The 16,341-nt window shown below is 42.0% G+C and overlaps 1 protein-coding gene across 1 annotated transcript in view; it reads right to left on the bottom strand.

The window, feature by feature from the left end:
* mybbp1a (MYB binding protein (P160) 1a) overlaps positions 1–16,341 on the bottom strand; it is a 113,170-nt gene that overhangs the window by 84,418 nt on the left and 12,411 nt on the right. The window contains exons 4-6 of the mRNA XM_073053819.1: positions 9,622–9,696; positions 5,287–5,394; positions 2,018–2,208 (exon numbers count right to left, since the gene is read on the bottom strand). Of these exons, the coding sequence (XP_072909920.1) occupies positions 2,018–2,208; positions 5,287–5,394; positions 9,622–9,696 (374 nt within the window). The remainder of the gene's footprint in view (positions 1–2,017; positions 2,209–5,286; positions 5,395–9,621; positions 9,697–16,341) is intronic.

Here is a 16,341-nt window from a genome sequence, read left to right as displayed (position 1 = left end):
GCTCAAAGCTATGTAAAAGTATAAGCAGCTTCAAGAGGCTGACAGCTTGGTTACCAGGTGCACAAACTTAAGATAATTAGCAAAAGGCAAAGGGGCTGAGAATTCTATTGAAACAAAACGGCAAGTTATGAAGAACAAGAATGCATTCCAACTAAACGGAAAAATGATTCCATTGTAACTTCCAAAAAGGAAAATGATATGTATTCTTGAAAAGCAAATTCTACATAACTACAGGAAGAGCAGTGCTGAGTTATGCTATAAGGGCAGTGGTAATAATACAGAATCTGTGAGGAATGAAATCATGAAAAGCAGGGGAAAGACAACACAGGTGGGAGTGGTATCCAGACTCCCAATGTGTGACCTCTCAATAGGGCAGAATATATAGGAAAATATGTAGGGCATGGCTGAAGGAAAGTGCAATTGTCAGCTGAGATTTCAGTCTACATATCGATTGGATACCCTCACACTGGCAAGGAGATTATAGAAAAATTTGTGAATGCATCAGAGATTGCTTCTTTGAACAGTATCTGGGAAATAGGATAGCTTAGATTTAGTTGGGAGTAATGAAGGATTAATAAGAAGTTCAAAAGCACCATGCTAGAATTTCAGACGTAGTTTAAGGATGAACACCAGAGGATTGTAACTACTGTCTTGAATTTAAATAAAGACAATTACCGTAGATTCCGGATTTTAAGCCGCTACTTTTTTCCCACATTTTGAACAGCTTTGAACTTTGCGGCCAATAATCCGAAGCGGCTAATGCATGATTTTTTTCATGCCGCCTCGTAAACATTTTGCCTCGTAACAGTAGACCAATAAAATTGATGAGTAGTTCACAGAGGTCCAATGAAATTGTACGATAAATCAAGCGCACTTTCACAATTAAATTATTGTAAATCAGTCATTTGTACTCACCCTCATCAACATGGAAAACACTCGAAGCATTGTGCTGCCTACTTAGTTTAAACTATATTTGTTTTCTGTACTACATCGCGGGATGCTATGACGTCACACCCGGTTTCGCGGTGTCTTGTGGGAAAATGCCGGTTTGCGATGAAACGGGACGGAGGGAGGGAGCGCATTACGCGAGCGGCTTTGGATCTGAGCGAACTCTGCTTTTAAGTTAAAGGTATCAATAACTTTTCCTGGTAGGCTGCAATATATATATTTTTTTACCAGTCGTTAGGAGATATTGGAATGTTGTTCAGTAAAGAAGTATACGCAACGTATATTTAAAAGTAGCCGCGTACGGGCACAGTTCGAAAAAAAGCATTTGCAATATGTATTTGTTTTTGTTACCATATGGATTTAATTAAAAGTTAAAAAAATCCTCACGTGTAATATCTTTCTGTTTAAATATCTCATATTACAACGTGGGACACCTGCGGCCGAAAATCCGGTGCGGCCTAAAATCCGATGCGGCCTTTACAATTAAAAAAATGATTTTATTTCTAAAATTAGAGCCAGCGGCTTTTAATCAGGTGCGCTCTGTAGTCCGGAATCTACGGTATAATAGTATGTAGACAGCATTGTCTATGGTACACTGGGGAAATAAGCCAAGAGACAGGTCAGATGAACAGTGACAGATAATCCAACAGCTTGTCCATAACACTCAGCAGAAATGTATCCCAATTAGAAAGAGAGACCCCATAGAGGCACAATCTATAGTTAGCGAAGGAGGTCAAGGAAAAGGTTAAATTGAAAAGTAGGGTATATAAGGTGTCAAGGGCTTGTGCTTGGCCACAGAACTAGAAGGATTTTAAAATCTAGCAATGAAAGACTGAAAAAACTCAGGAAAAAGATTGCTTTTTCTTGAGAAAATATTAAATCACAAACTAAGAGTTTCTATGGAATTGTAAAAAGGATGTAGGTAGCTAAGGTTAATAAGCCGCCACATCATAAAGTGCTTTGGGAGTCAGTGGGGTCATGAAAGATGATAAATGATTACATCTGTTCCCGTATCAGTCCCAAAACCCATTGAGTTTTTAAATACTAAACATTAAAATATATGACTTACTTGGGGATATTTCCTGATGACAAAATAGAAGAGGATCCAAGCAAAGTTTTCAGATTCTGAGGCTTCAGAACATTTGGGAAGCGTTGGAGAGCTACCAAGAGCAAATGCAACTGCGATGGGGTGCTGAGAGCAGACGACATGTCATCTTTTAAGGCTTCAAACAGAATCTTTTTAAAAACATCTTCTGGGGTCTGTGCCAAGGTAAAGCAGAATTAGAAAAGAGAATATGAACTATCCTGCACAGAAATTTACTTCCACGTGATTGCCAACACTGCAGAATCTCAAAATATAAACTGTTTGATAGCTGCTCTCCATTACTTTTACTACATTAAATTTATACCAAGTCCTTGATAACGACAGGGTATGGACCCTGCTTTTATCATAGACATGCATACCTCTATCCTTTTTATCCAATACCCCAAATAAATAGAAACACACAATGTTCTAAAAACAGTAATATTCATTAATAAATGATAAAACATTTAAACACCCAAGAGGAAATGACATTAGTTAATGAACTATTTCTACTCAATTACTGTAAGTTACTAAGAGTGACAGATTTTTAGATCAGTCTCCAGTCCAACACCACAGCTTAAAAAGCTGTTGGTGGGAATCTGATCATCTTATTCATTTAGACTGATTCCTCAATACATATACATATCCATTTGAAAAAAAAATTGGATTGGGCTTGGGTTGGCCACAGGATAACATGGCCAGAGTGTACTGCATAGCAATGAAATAGACCCAACTTGTTCACACAAACCCCCTCACCTAATTCATCCAATCACATCAGCATGACCTTTCAATTCTTCCAAACAACTTCTATCCATTTTACTCATTAACACCTCCAAGCTATTTGTCACAATTACCGTAGATTCCGGATTATAAGCCGCTACTTTTTTCCCACATTTTGAACAGCTTTGAACTCTGCGGCCTATAATCCAGAGCGGCTAATACATGGTTTTTTTTTCATGCCGCCTCGTAAACATTTTGCCTCGTAACAGTAGACCAATAAAATTGATGAGTAGTTCACAGAGGTCCAATGAAATTGTACGATAAATCAAGCGCACTTTCACAATTAAATTATTGTAAATCAGTCATTTGTACTCACCCTCATCAACATGGAAAATACTCGAAGCAAGACCCGAGCGCGTCAGACCCGATTAGACCCGATCGCAATGCGCAAGCGTCAGACCCGATTAGACCCGAGCGCATTGCACAAGCGTCAGACCCGATTAGACCCGATCGCAATGCGCAAGCGTCAGACCCGATTAGACCCGATCGCATTGCGCAAGCGTCAGACCCGATTAGACCCGATCGCATTGCGCAAGCGTGTCAGACCCGATTAGACCCGATCGCAATGCGCAAGCGTCAGACCCGATTAGACCCGATCGCAATGCGCAAGCGTCAGACCTGATTAGACCCGAGCGCATTGCGCAAGCGTCAGACCCGATTAGACCCGATCGCAATGCGCAAGCGTCAGACCCGATTAGACCCGATCGCATTGCGCAAGCGTCAGACCCGATTAGACCCGATCGCATTGCGCAAGCGTGTCAGACCCGATTAGACCCGATCGCAATGCGCAAGCGTCAGACCCGATTAGACCCGATCGCATTGCGCAAGCGTCAGACCCGATTAGACCCGATCGAAAACGCTGCTTTTAAGTTAAAGTCGATCAATAACTTTTCCTGGTAGGCTGCAATATATATATTTTTACCAGTCGCTAGGAGATATTGGAATGTTGTTCGTGCTGTTCAGTAAAAAAGTATATGCAACGTAATTTGTGTTACCGATACGTATGTATATTTAAAAGTAGCGGTGCGGCCTAAAATCCGGTGCGGCCTTTACAATTAAAAAATTGATTTTATTTCTAAAATTAGAGCCTGCGGCTAATAATCAGGTGCGCTCTGTAGTCCGGAATCTACGGTACATTATGTTAGTCAGTCTCATATTAACCTCAAATTGCATTCTTATTGGACTTAATCGGCACACTTTCTTTCATGACATCTAATATTTGACAACTGATCTGTGGAAAACTCTACAATACCAGATCTCCCCAAAACATTATTTTGTTCTTAGTTCCATCCTACTGCTTACAATCTTTCCTGAAGGTCAGCACCTCTTTTCTGGGACAATTACTGTAATTTTTCTTTATGCATTCTCTCCACTAGATATTATTCTGGCACGAGTGAAGAAAAAGCTATTTGAACCTGTAGCTATCACAAGCAGTTAAGGATTGGTCTTCATCAGAGTCCCATTTATGTTTATCCTAGAATAAGCTGAAATACAGGCACTGAGTTCTTGGTAAAGGGAGCAGAAGTCACTCATACTCGCGTTTGGTGCTTGAGAAGAGACCAGTTAGTTATCTCTGTACAAGCCATGTAACTACCATTGCTAATTTGTCTGTAGATTTCAGCTGCTCATTACATCAACTAAATGAGTCACAAGAAGATAAAGATTTGAAGATTAACTCTATTTGTCACATGAACATTGAAACAATGTGATATTTATATCAACAAAGTCCAAGGATTATCCTGGAAGCAGCCTGCAAATGTCACCATGCTTCCAGCCCCAACACAGCACATCCACCATTTACTAATCTTAACTTGCACGTCTTTGGAATATGGGAAACCATGTCACTGGAGCAAATTCACATGCTTGCAGGGAGAACATTCAAACTCCTTATGGACAGTAGTAGGAAATGAACACCAATTGTGATCACTGGCACTGTAAAGTGTTATGTTAACCACTAGGCTACCATGCCATCCATAACGCGATCACAATTCCAATTACGATACTATGCTATAACCCAGCTTAAAAATGGGTTTTATGCATGAAAACCAAGATGAACTAATGCCTCAAAATGTGGAGCTGCCACCAAAGAGAATATCTTGATGTCAGGACCAGAATTTTTACTTGAGTAAAGCCATGGTTTAATTCAGGTGTGGCACTTGTTCTGCTTTCAAGGATAATTGCCAGGAGGAAGATGAGTGGGGAAGGATGAATGGACAAGGGAGTCATGTAGGGAACGATCCCTCCGAAAAGCAGAAAATTGGAGGGGGGGGGGGGGAGCCAAAAGATATGGTTGGTGGTGGGATCCCGTTGGAGATGACAGAAGTTATGGAGAATTGGTCTTCTGGTTTTAGAGTGAGAATTGGTGCTAGACATGGAGACTGTGGGTGATAGGTCAAGACAAGAGGAACCCTATCCCAGCAATTAAAATTCAGCATTTTAAAAATACATTCAACTAGTCTAATTCAAAGCCTTACCTCAGATAGAATGTCCACAATAGTTTTCCCTGGCAGATCCCGGAGGTGTTGCTTATATTGACTGAGACTTTGCAACAGTCGGACTGACTCCAAGAGAACATCAGGCTCCTAGCAACAATTTTGAATTAAACATGAAAACTTAAATATCCAAACTTAACATATCATTGCATTTCCATAAACAAAAGTAAAATCAGCCATTTAATCAGGCAGGTTAATATTGGATCTTCAAAATAGATATAGATAATTATAGACATTTGAGAGTGATTTAGTAAAAGTATGCAAAACCAGTAAACATTTCAGAAACAGACAGGCAAGGTCACTTTGGAAAGACAACAGGTAAAGAACGTAGGTAAAGAACAGGTAAAGATTGTGGACTGCAGTAAACGAGATCTGCTGGACTTCATAGAAGTCCTGGAGGACAGTATAAGAGAAGGAGAAGAACTCGTGAGGCTGTGATAATAATGTGAGATGACAAGTGACACCCGAGAATGCTGATTCAATTCAAGCAGAACCGAAGGAACTGAGAAACATAATGTGGAAGATGAACAAGCAAACTTCTACAGTACAAACTACAGAGAAACACAGCCACTTTTCGCAGCATCTGCAAACACTAAAAAACAGAAAATCACACCCTCCTACTTTTAAGTCTAAATCATTAATATATCTTATAAACTGCATCAGACCAAGGAAAATAAACTGTGTGGAATTTGGCTTGCTGTCAATACAATGCCTGTTAACAATTACTCTGCTTCCGACCAGTGTAATCGGATTCAATTTTCCTTCCTCCTTGGGCTTTTACATTTTTTAAACATCAATTCAAGACTTCTGAAAAACCTTGCTGAAACATGTGAAATTGCATCAGAAGCAACGTCCTCACTGATCATGCCTGTTATCTCTTCAACAAAACCAAGCAAGATAAACAGATACAACTTTCTGTTGCCTTTGATTAATCAGCACCTTTCAAAGCAAAATCCCTTGGAAAAGATTTGTCATCTGCCTACTACTGAAGATGCTTACTTTATTGACTAGCTCCATCATTAAACAACACATTGACAGCTTCCAAAACCTCTGGCAGATCTTTTCAAGGAGGACTGAAATAATACAAGGTTTAAACCACTGTAGTCAGAGCTTCTGCATTTCTCTCTTTTAACAGTCTGGCATACATTTCATCCTGGTGGGGCAAGTCATCTTTTTTTTAAAAAAAAAAGATGCTAACCTCTTTCATACTTCCATTTTTAATGATTGGGGGAAGTATTGTTCTAAACTGTCCCCGAAGGGTCTTGGCCCAAAACTTTGACTATCTATTCATTTCCATACATACTACCTGACCCTGTAAGTTCCTCCACATTTTATGTGTGTTGTTTTGGACTTCCAGTATCTGCAGACTTTCTCACATTTATGATCTGTGATATTGCTCTTTTTTCAAGAGGATCCAAAATATTCATCAACAACCAAGGCTAAATTCTGCATACCCTAAGTCCGAAAGCCTAAATAAATGCCACAATACACAGGTTACCTTTTTCGTCTCCAAATGACTCTATTCTTTCCCTAGTTATCTTTTGTTCTTGAACGATATTTTAATTTTACTTATCAAAATCTTTTCATCCCTTCACTTTGTTTTCCCAATTTCTTTTTTAATTTCACACTTCTATACTTCACGGTCTTGCAAGCTGTCTGCTATCTCAAGCTCTCAGCATTTGACATAACTTCAAGCATTTACTTTTTGAATCAACCTGTACAACCTTAATCACATGCTTAGCTCCACTACGACCACTACACAACACGCTTTTTTCTGTTCTAATTCTGTTTGTCCTGTAAAAACTGTATGATTTATGTTTAAAATATGTTTTTCTTGTGAATACTGCTTTTCTGATGCAATGTGCCCGTGACGCTGCTGCAGGTAAGCTTTTCATTGCTCTCGTGCATACACGTGACAATAAACTCTACTTTTGACATTTTCACTCCTTTTAACTTTGAAGTAACTTATGAATCAAAGATTCAAAGTACATTTATTATCAAAGTATATACACAGAATACAACTCTGAGATTCATCCTCCCCCAGGTAGCCTCAAAACATCATTGCACCAATCCCTAGAAAAACATCACCCAATGTGCAAAAAAAAGAACAAATTGCGCAAACAGCAAAAGCGGGCGAACAACATCAAACCAGACTCTAGTAGTACTCAGCTTAGTTCACTGCAGGCCACAGAGCCATTCTTCGCTGAAACACTCCAGTCCACTTCACTTGCCCTGATCAAACATTCAAAAACAGCAAAAAAAATGGCAACTAGAATCCAGAAACACATGCAACATGAATCTCAAAATCCCACAAAATGAATCCACGTCTCGCCTATCAATCCTTGCAACATGGATCCCAAGACTCTTGCACTTTCCTTGGCTAGCAGCTAGCAAGAGGGAGTAAGACTGGTCAAATGCAGGCAGATGGTGCTGAACACCCACTCATCCTCCATTCTTGCTCTTGTTGACTTCAACCTTGCTCGACACCTCAATCAGACAGAAGCAATGCAGTTGATCGTGGGCTCGTGCCCCATCTCCAGTCTGCACACTCTACCACAAACTTCACCGAACTCCTTCGGAGATAGCAAAGCATGAGATTGGTCAATCAGCCCAAAAACACACCATCAAGCTGTCCATAATCCACACAGCTTAGCAGTAGAATCATATTTGACAAGAGTAGTAATAAAAATAGTTGATTTGTGCATTATCTGCATGATGTCCTGTTGTTCACTGGTGCCATCTTTAGAACGACATAAAAGAGTCTTTGGCAGTCCTCCCCTTTCTCTACATAGGTACACTTACCCTACTGTACTTCTTAAGTCTCATCCTTAAATGTCCGGTTAATTTAACCACTGATTTGCCAACAGAGAGTGTTTTTTCTTCCACTTTTGTTAAATGGCTTCCATTTCAAAACACTGGCCTAACTTCACTTGCAAGCTTCCTCCTCTAACACACTTGCTCTCTTCCATAACCATAAATCTTACTGAATTACATTACCTATTACAAAATATTTTCTCACTGCCATTCTTACAACCCAATCAACGTTGTTTCCCACAGCTATATACAAAATAATTGAAGCCTTTCCTCTGCACACTACCCGACCTCCTTGATGGGCTTGCTACATGCTGCTTACAACATTTCTCCTGATTGCAACATGAATTCTGTGCCTTCTACACCTTTACAGACTAATGGAATCCAATTAATTGGCAAGTGATCCCTTCCATTATTAATGTCCTAATTTTTTTCTACTTCTTAACTTTTCCTATAATTTGCTCAACTACCTCTTTCGGATAGCTACTCGGGGGACTACATCAACTTCCAAGAATGTGACATTCCGTCCTTGGAGTTCCGGTTTAAGATGGCGCTGGTGAAACACAGCACTTCTGTCTGGTGGCTAACGAAACAAGGAAAACAACTAAATACTTTCTTAATTACATTTTTTTCTGGCAAATGATCATCGCAAACAATAGTCTGTAACTTCCCTTTGGACTTGAAGGCAATTTGATGTGGCAGAACCAAGGCAAGGTGAGGTGGTGGGCCCATCACCAAGAGTGAGGAAAACCCAAGATTTGATCAATTTAAGTTCCGCGCTGATCCAGAGAGGTCAGTTACAGGCCAAATCAAGCTGGCAAGTTCTGGCCACCAGAGCGTACCAAATGGCTTTTTAGAGCAGTTTGTTGTTGAGCCATCTATTAGGGGATCAGCTATACTGGATTGGGTGTTATGTAATAAACTTGAGGCGATTAGGGAGCTTAAGGTAAAAGACCCAGTGGTCACAATATGGGGTCCTGGCCCCAGAGCGTGTCAAGGTGCAAGAACCTGATGTTTGGACATCGATTTAGGCACTGGGTCAAATTGAAAAGGTCAAGGTGTCAGGGCACCGAGGTGAGGAATGGACTGGTTCAGCTCACTGCTGAACAAAGGGTCTTGGATTCTCTCAGCAGACTTCAGGTTAGAATGCCATTTGCTTGCAGTTATTGGTTATTGTGTTCTTTTTCTCTGCACATTGGATGTTTAGCAGTCTTCTTTATTCTTTTTGAGTTTCTTTATTTCATGGCTGCCTATTAGGAGATGAATCTCAAGGTTGTATACTGTATACATACATTGATAAATGTACTTTGAACTTTGTTCTTTCCTGACAATTCTTATACCATTCTCTGCACTCTTTCAACCTTATTAGTATCCTTCCTGTAATTCGGTGACCCTTTATTCGGTTATCCTTTATCAAGACCACACCAAGGAAAAACAGATCTCTATCTTCACACACAAAACAGTTGGCTTTGATTTTTTCAAGAGGCATTTGGAGAGTGCAGTTACCTTTAATAATCTTCCAGATTGTGAAAGTGCCAAGACACCAAAGAAGTTTCCAAACGCAGCATTTCTGATGAGTTTCTAAAATAAGAAAACACACACTGAGTTAATGCAACGGTGTGATAGCTGGTTGCGTGGTTTAGGGTTATTTGCGTTTCGTATTGTCTACCAGTGATAGGAAATGATTGAGGAAAATGATTCTTCTGTGCAAATGTGCTAGACCTGCATTGAGAACTTTAGAGGATCTGACCCACCATGAACTGTTCTCTTGATGTGGCAAAGAAGATTGAATGAGGATTCTTTAAATATTATGGTTACAAAAGTTCATTACCATTAGCGGTTGGTGCAAGAACCAGGGGACACAAATCTAAAGTGATGATCAAGAGATACAGGGTAGACACAGGTAAAAGCTGTTTTATATATCGAACACAGCAAGCAGTAATAACTCAGGAATTCATTGCCTGCAAGTCTAGTTGAGACAGAATTAATGAATTTCAAAGGGCAATTGGACAGACAAGAGGGAGAATAATTTACAGGGCTGTGTGTGAAGGAAACAGATTGCTCTACAAGAAGCTGGCTCAGACTCAACATCAAAGGCTTCCCTCTGCAATACAATACTTTTGAGTGGAATAAACAGTCCACCATTCATGGCATGCAAGATCAGCAAGATTAACAAACTATCCTACAGCATATCACATTGTTTTAGACCATCAGAAGAACCCAAGAAGATTCTAATCAGCAGCATGGCTTCCCACCTTTCCTGGCCTGAAAACCTAGTGATAATTCACTAATCAGGAACAAGAGCAAACAGATCACTTTTACTTCTTACTCACAGAAAGAACAAATCATCTTAAACCACCCCTTTCTCCTGCTATTACAACCAAATTAGAAAATTCAAAACAGCAACAGGGAGAATGATTACAAATTTAAACCTCAACCCAACCACATGATGGCTCAGTGGTTCCACAGCTACCCAACCAGTAATCCAGTAATCCAGAAATCCCAGCTTGGTTGACAATAATTCAGAAAGGGAATGTATGACGTCACTTGTAAGTGATTACTTTATTCCTGTCTAAACATTCAAGGATTGAGCAAAGATTAATAGATGCCTGTGTAAGAATAAAGCTACACGATACCCCTTATGTGTAACAAATATCCACTCACATCATCTTGCAGCACTGGAAGAGGCCTCTGCAGCCTTCTGATCCACATCAGTTCTCTGTACTTGCTCATTTCCCTCTCTCTTCAACATACTTCCACGATTATTTAATCTCTTCCCTATAGATACTGTTAGGCATTCCATAGTTTATCAACTAAATTTTAAAATAATATGTTTCTTAATACCTCTGACAGTGAGAGAGAAACATAACATAGAAAACAGGCCCTTCAGCCCACTGTATTTTTCTTAGCCATCCAGTGCCCATCTCTGCTAAACCTATTATGGAACACACTGTCCAGAATATTCTTTGGCATGACATCTCAAGAGCTATTTTCATTACTTTCTAATGTTGTGATAGTGCTGGCCTCCATCAGCTCCCACAGGAAAAGCATTCCAGATTTAAATCAACATCATTCAAGTGAACAAAAACTTCTTCCTTAAATTCCAAATTCCTTACCTTCTATCTTAAACCTATATCCTCTAGCTCTACACGAGGAAATCAGCAGACACTGGAAATTCAAACAACACACACAAAATGCTGGTGGAACACAGCAGGCCAGGCAGCATCTATAGGAAGAAGCACTGTCGACGTTTCGGGCCGAGACCCTTCGTCAGGACTAACTGAAAGATAGTTAAGAGTTTGAAAGTAGGAGAGGGAGAGGGAAATGCGAAATGATAGAAGACCACAGGGGGTGGGGCGAAGCAGAAGGTGAATAGCAAAAGGGATACAGAGCTGGAGAAGGGAAAGGATCATGGGACGGGAGGCCTAGGGAGAAAGGAAGAGGGAGGGGAGAACCAGAGGGAGATGGAGAACAGGCAGAGTGATGGGCAGAAAAAGAGAAAAAAAAGGAGGGGACAAAAAAAACTAAATATATCAGGGATGGGGTAAGAAGGGAAGGAGGGGCATTAACAGAAGTTAGAGAAGTCAATGTCCATGCCATCAGGTTGGAGACTACCCAGCCGGTATATAAGGTGTTGTTCCTCCAACCCGAGTGTGGCTTCATCTTGACAGTAGAGGAGGCCATGGATAGACATATCAGAATGGGAATGGGACACGGAATTAAAATGTGTGGCCACTGGGAAATCCTGCTTTCTCTGGCGGACAGAACGTAGGCGTTCAGCGAAACGGTTTCCCAGTCTGCGTCGGGTCTCACCAATATATAAAAGGCCGCACTGGGAGCACCGGACGCAGTATAAAACACGAGCCGACTCACAGGTGAAGTGTCGCCTCACCTGGAAGGACTGTCTGGGGCCCTGAATGGTGGTGAGGGAGGAAGTGTAAGGGCAGGTGTAGCACTTGTTCCGCTTACAAGGATAAGTGCCAGGAGGGTGATTGGTGGGAAGGGATGGGGGGGGGGCGGGGGGGGAAATCGAATGGACAAGGGAATCATGTAGGGAGCGATCCCTGCAGAAAGCAGAAGGGGGGGGGGGGGGAGAAGATGTGCTTGGTAGTGGGATCCCATTGGAGGTGGCGGAAGTTACGGAGAATTATACGTTGAACCCGGAGGCTGGTGGGGTGGTAGGTGAGGACAAGGGGAACCCTATCCCGAGTGGGGTGGTGGGCGGATGGGGTGAAGGCAGATGTAAAATGGGAGAGATCCTCTAGCTCTAGACACCTTTGCTAAAGAGAAAAGCTCCTCACTATCTAAACTCTGGCTTCTCATGGCTAAAATCCTCTATCAATATTGATAGAGTTGCTAATGGAAGCATTGAGATATATAAATGCTCCACAGCATTAATTAAATTATACCCTTTTATCACCAGCTCACAAGACTATATTTTCAGGATTCAACATACCAAACTTCTGAAATTTCTGGTAACTTTTATTAGATCAAGTCAATCAGTTTAGCTACAATGAAAACCCATTTTCTCAAATGCTCTGTTTTTCAAAATTGCACTATTCTCATGCAAGAACACTGAACTATATGTGGTATTGTAGCTGCAGCATAACTATTTACTCATATTTTTATAACTCTAGTTATGAAACGAAAGGTTCCATTTATTTCTCCCCACCTCCTACCCATTCAATAGTGTTATCACTTTGTTCTCCCACTTTCAATCATATGAAAATGTGTTACAGTATGACTCTGTTAATTGGACACCCTCACGACTCTGGTGGTGCCAGACTAGCAGATTTTTCAAACCACTGGATTTTTTTCAAATTAGTTTTTTTTATAAGTTTCTACAATGTGACAAAACAGTAAAAAGGTTTATACAGTGCAAAACAAACATATCAAATGTACGGCCATAGTAGAATTGTATAAAGTTAGATACCACCCTACCCTCCCACTACCCAACTCCAAGCCAACCTTACAATATATAAAAAAGTTAATCAGAACTTTTATCACCACAGAGCTGTATTTATAAAAAGGTATATTGCCTACTACCTGAGCTATAATATCTTTACACATTAAAAAAACGTAAATCTTAACCGAAAGAAGCTGGAAGTAAGGGATTTAAATGCAAAAGAGGGAGGGATGCACCCTTAATCTAAATGGGAATTGTGCTGCCTTTATGGCAGTTATTTAGTTTATAATATTTTCACTTAGTAATTTGTTAACATTTTTTAGTTAAAGTTAGGATTGTTTAAGTAAATTCATTTGTAATATATCGCGGCTGCGACAATGTCACATCCGGGTTCGCCGCGTCTTGTGGGAAAATACCGGTTTGGGATAAACGCGGGGGGGGGGGGTCGCTCACATGTGGTGCCACAGTGCTGGTTAAATTTTCTCTACGCACCAAAAACACAGTGAAAGCAACGCTTTTTCACCATACGTTAATGTGAAGAGTGAACAGTAAATGGTTAATCTTACTGCGACCTTGGTTTCATTGACTCCGGTTTACCTCGACGTTTAATTCGGGTCCGTTACACCCGAGCGAGAACGTTACAGTGAAAAAGTGGCATTATCAGGTGTTTAAAGTGCAGCAATGTCAACTTGGTCCAGCATCAAGTCGTTGCCATCCTGCGACAGGGGCAGTAGGGCATCAAGTAAGGCCATCCAAGCAAGAGCTAAAGCAGAACTCGCCGATGTGCGAGCGTGCTTTGCCAAACGAGAATTAGAAGTAAAAATGAAAGCGGCTGCCAGAGAAGCCGAAAACCAGAAGGAAGAGGCTGCCAGAGAAGCCGAAAACCAGCAGAAAAAGGCTGCCAGAGAAGCCGAAAACCAGAAGAAAAAGGCTGCCAGAGAAGCCGAAAACCAGAAGAAAAAGGCTGCCAGAGAAGCCGAAAACCAGAAGGAAGAGGCTGCCAGAGAAGCCGAAGACGAGTTGGAAAGAAAAAGGTTAGAGGCAAAGTTAGAAGTGCTGAAGCTAGAACGAGAAGCAGCTGCTGCCAGGGTGGAAGCAGAGTTAATAGAAGATGCTGAAGAAATGCATGATCCGGTTGACGGAAAATCTACTTCAGAAAAGATCAGGTTGGAACGCACAAGAGACTATGTCCAATCTCAAACAAGCTGGAAGATTCGTTCTTCCGCTCCACACTCATTAGATAACGTCCAACTTCATGAGGAGTCTCAGAGAGGCCCAACCGCACCACATCCATCCGAGGAAGACAATTTACCCTCGCAACTCCGCGATGAATCCAGGAATGCAAGGGCTCACGACAAGTACTTCTCGACACCGAACTTACCAGATTTGGGGAGAAGAGAGGCAAAGACCGAGTCCAGAACAGCAAATTCCATAACAGATGTACGCCCTCAGTCGTGTACCTGCAGACATGTTCCCTCAGCCCGCATGCCACTTGCTGATGAACCCGTAGCACGGTATTTCGCACGACGGGATCTCGTCACTTTAGGACTATACCAGTTCGACGATAAACCTGAAAATTACCGTGCATGGCACTCCACATTCACCAACGCTATCGACGGAGTCCAGCTCAGAGCAACCCAGGAGTTGGATCTTATGGCAAAATGGCTGGGAAAAGAATCATGTGAACAGGTGAGACTTCAGGAGGGCTATGGAGCCCCCGAAATTATTGAAGCGGCGCTATGCCAACGTTTGGGAAATTTTCCTAAGGTGTCAGCCAAGGACCACACCAAGCTAAGAGAATTCGGAGATTTACTCATGGAGATTCAAGGCGCCAAAGAAGATGGCTACTCAGCTGGTCTAGTATACCTAGACACTCCAACCGGGATTAGACAACTCGTGGACAAACTTCCATTTGGGCTGCAGGACAGGTGGTTGTCCGTTGCCTCAGAGTACAAGGAAGAACACAGAGGTCGATTTCCTCCCTTCGAGTATTTCACTAGGTTTGTGTGCAAGGAGGCGAAGAAGCGAAATGATCCTAGCCTCATAGGTCCAGGAAGCAGTACAATTTACACCAAGCCAGACAAATCCTCTTCGAATAATTTCAACATTACTAAACCAGTCTCAGCGCTTAAGACTGAAGTCTTTGCAACTAACAACGACCCTAGCAAGAATTGTCCACTGCATAACAAACCCCACCCCCTCAAAAGATGCAGAACGTTTAGGGAAAAACCCCTTGAAGAGAGGAAGGCCCTTCTCAAGGAGAAAAGAATATGTTTTAAATGCTGTTCCTCGACCTCTCACTGTGCTAGAGAGTGTACGATCGCCGTGAAGTGCCCGGAATGTAATAGCACTAATCACGACGGGGCCATGCATCCCGGCCCGTTACCGCGAACCAACAACGCTCCTTCACCCCCACAACAGGACGGCGGGGAGGGAGAGGCTCACCCCAGGACAACTGTTGTCAGCTCGAGCTGTACAGAAGTTTGCAGCCAAGCTCAGTCAAGCCGTTCTTGTTCAAAGATCTGTCTCACTAAGGTGTACCCTAAGGGAGCCAAAGACAAGGCCATCAAAGCCTATGCAATTCTGGACGATCAGAGCAATCGCTCGCTAGTCAGTCCAGAGTTCTTTAACTTGTTCAACATTGAGAGTGAGCAGTTCCCATACTATCTTAGAACTTGCTCAGGCAACATGAAAACTTACGGAAGGAAGGCTGAAGGCTTCCAGATCGAGTCCCTGGATGGTAAAGTCCTCATCTGTCTCCCTCCACTCTTAGAGTGCGATGAAATCTTGAATAACCACACTGAGATCCCGACGCCAAGTGCGGTGTTACACCAGCCACATCTCCACCACATCGCCAAACACATCCCAGAGCTGGATCCAGAAGCAGAAATACTCCTGCTATTAGGAAGAGATGTTCTCCAGGTACACAAGGTTAGGCAGCAGGTCAATGGACCACACGACGCCCCCTTTGCGCAACGCCTGGATCTGGGCTGGGTGGTGATAGGAGAGGTGTGCCCTGGCAATGTACACAAATCAACGGTTAACACACTCAAGACCAATGTGCTAGAGAGTAGCTGCCATTCGATTCTTCAACCCCGCACAAGTTCCATGTGCGTCCAGGAAGTACAACAAGGCTTTAACAAGCGCAAAGTAACTGACGAGACGCTGGGTCAGTCAGTCTTCGCTCAAACGGAGCACGATAATAAACTTGCTCCATCGGCTCAAGACGCCATCTTCTTAAAAACAGAGGACACCAAGGTCTTCAGAGACAAAGCAAATAGTGGGGTCGCCCCACTACCTTTCAGAGAACCACGCCAGTG

Source organism: Hemitrygon akajei, chromosome 8 (genome assembly GCF_048418815.1).
Source record: "Hemitrygon akajei chromosome 8, sHemAka1.3, whole genome shotgun sequence".
Classification (NCBI taxonomy): Eukaryota; Metazoa; Chordata; class Chondrichthyes; order Myliobatiformes; family Dasyatidae; genus Hemitrygon; species Hemitrygon akajei.
This window is presented reverse-complemented; position numbering and strand designations above follow the sequence as displayed.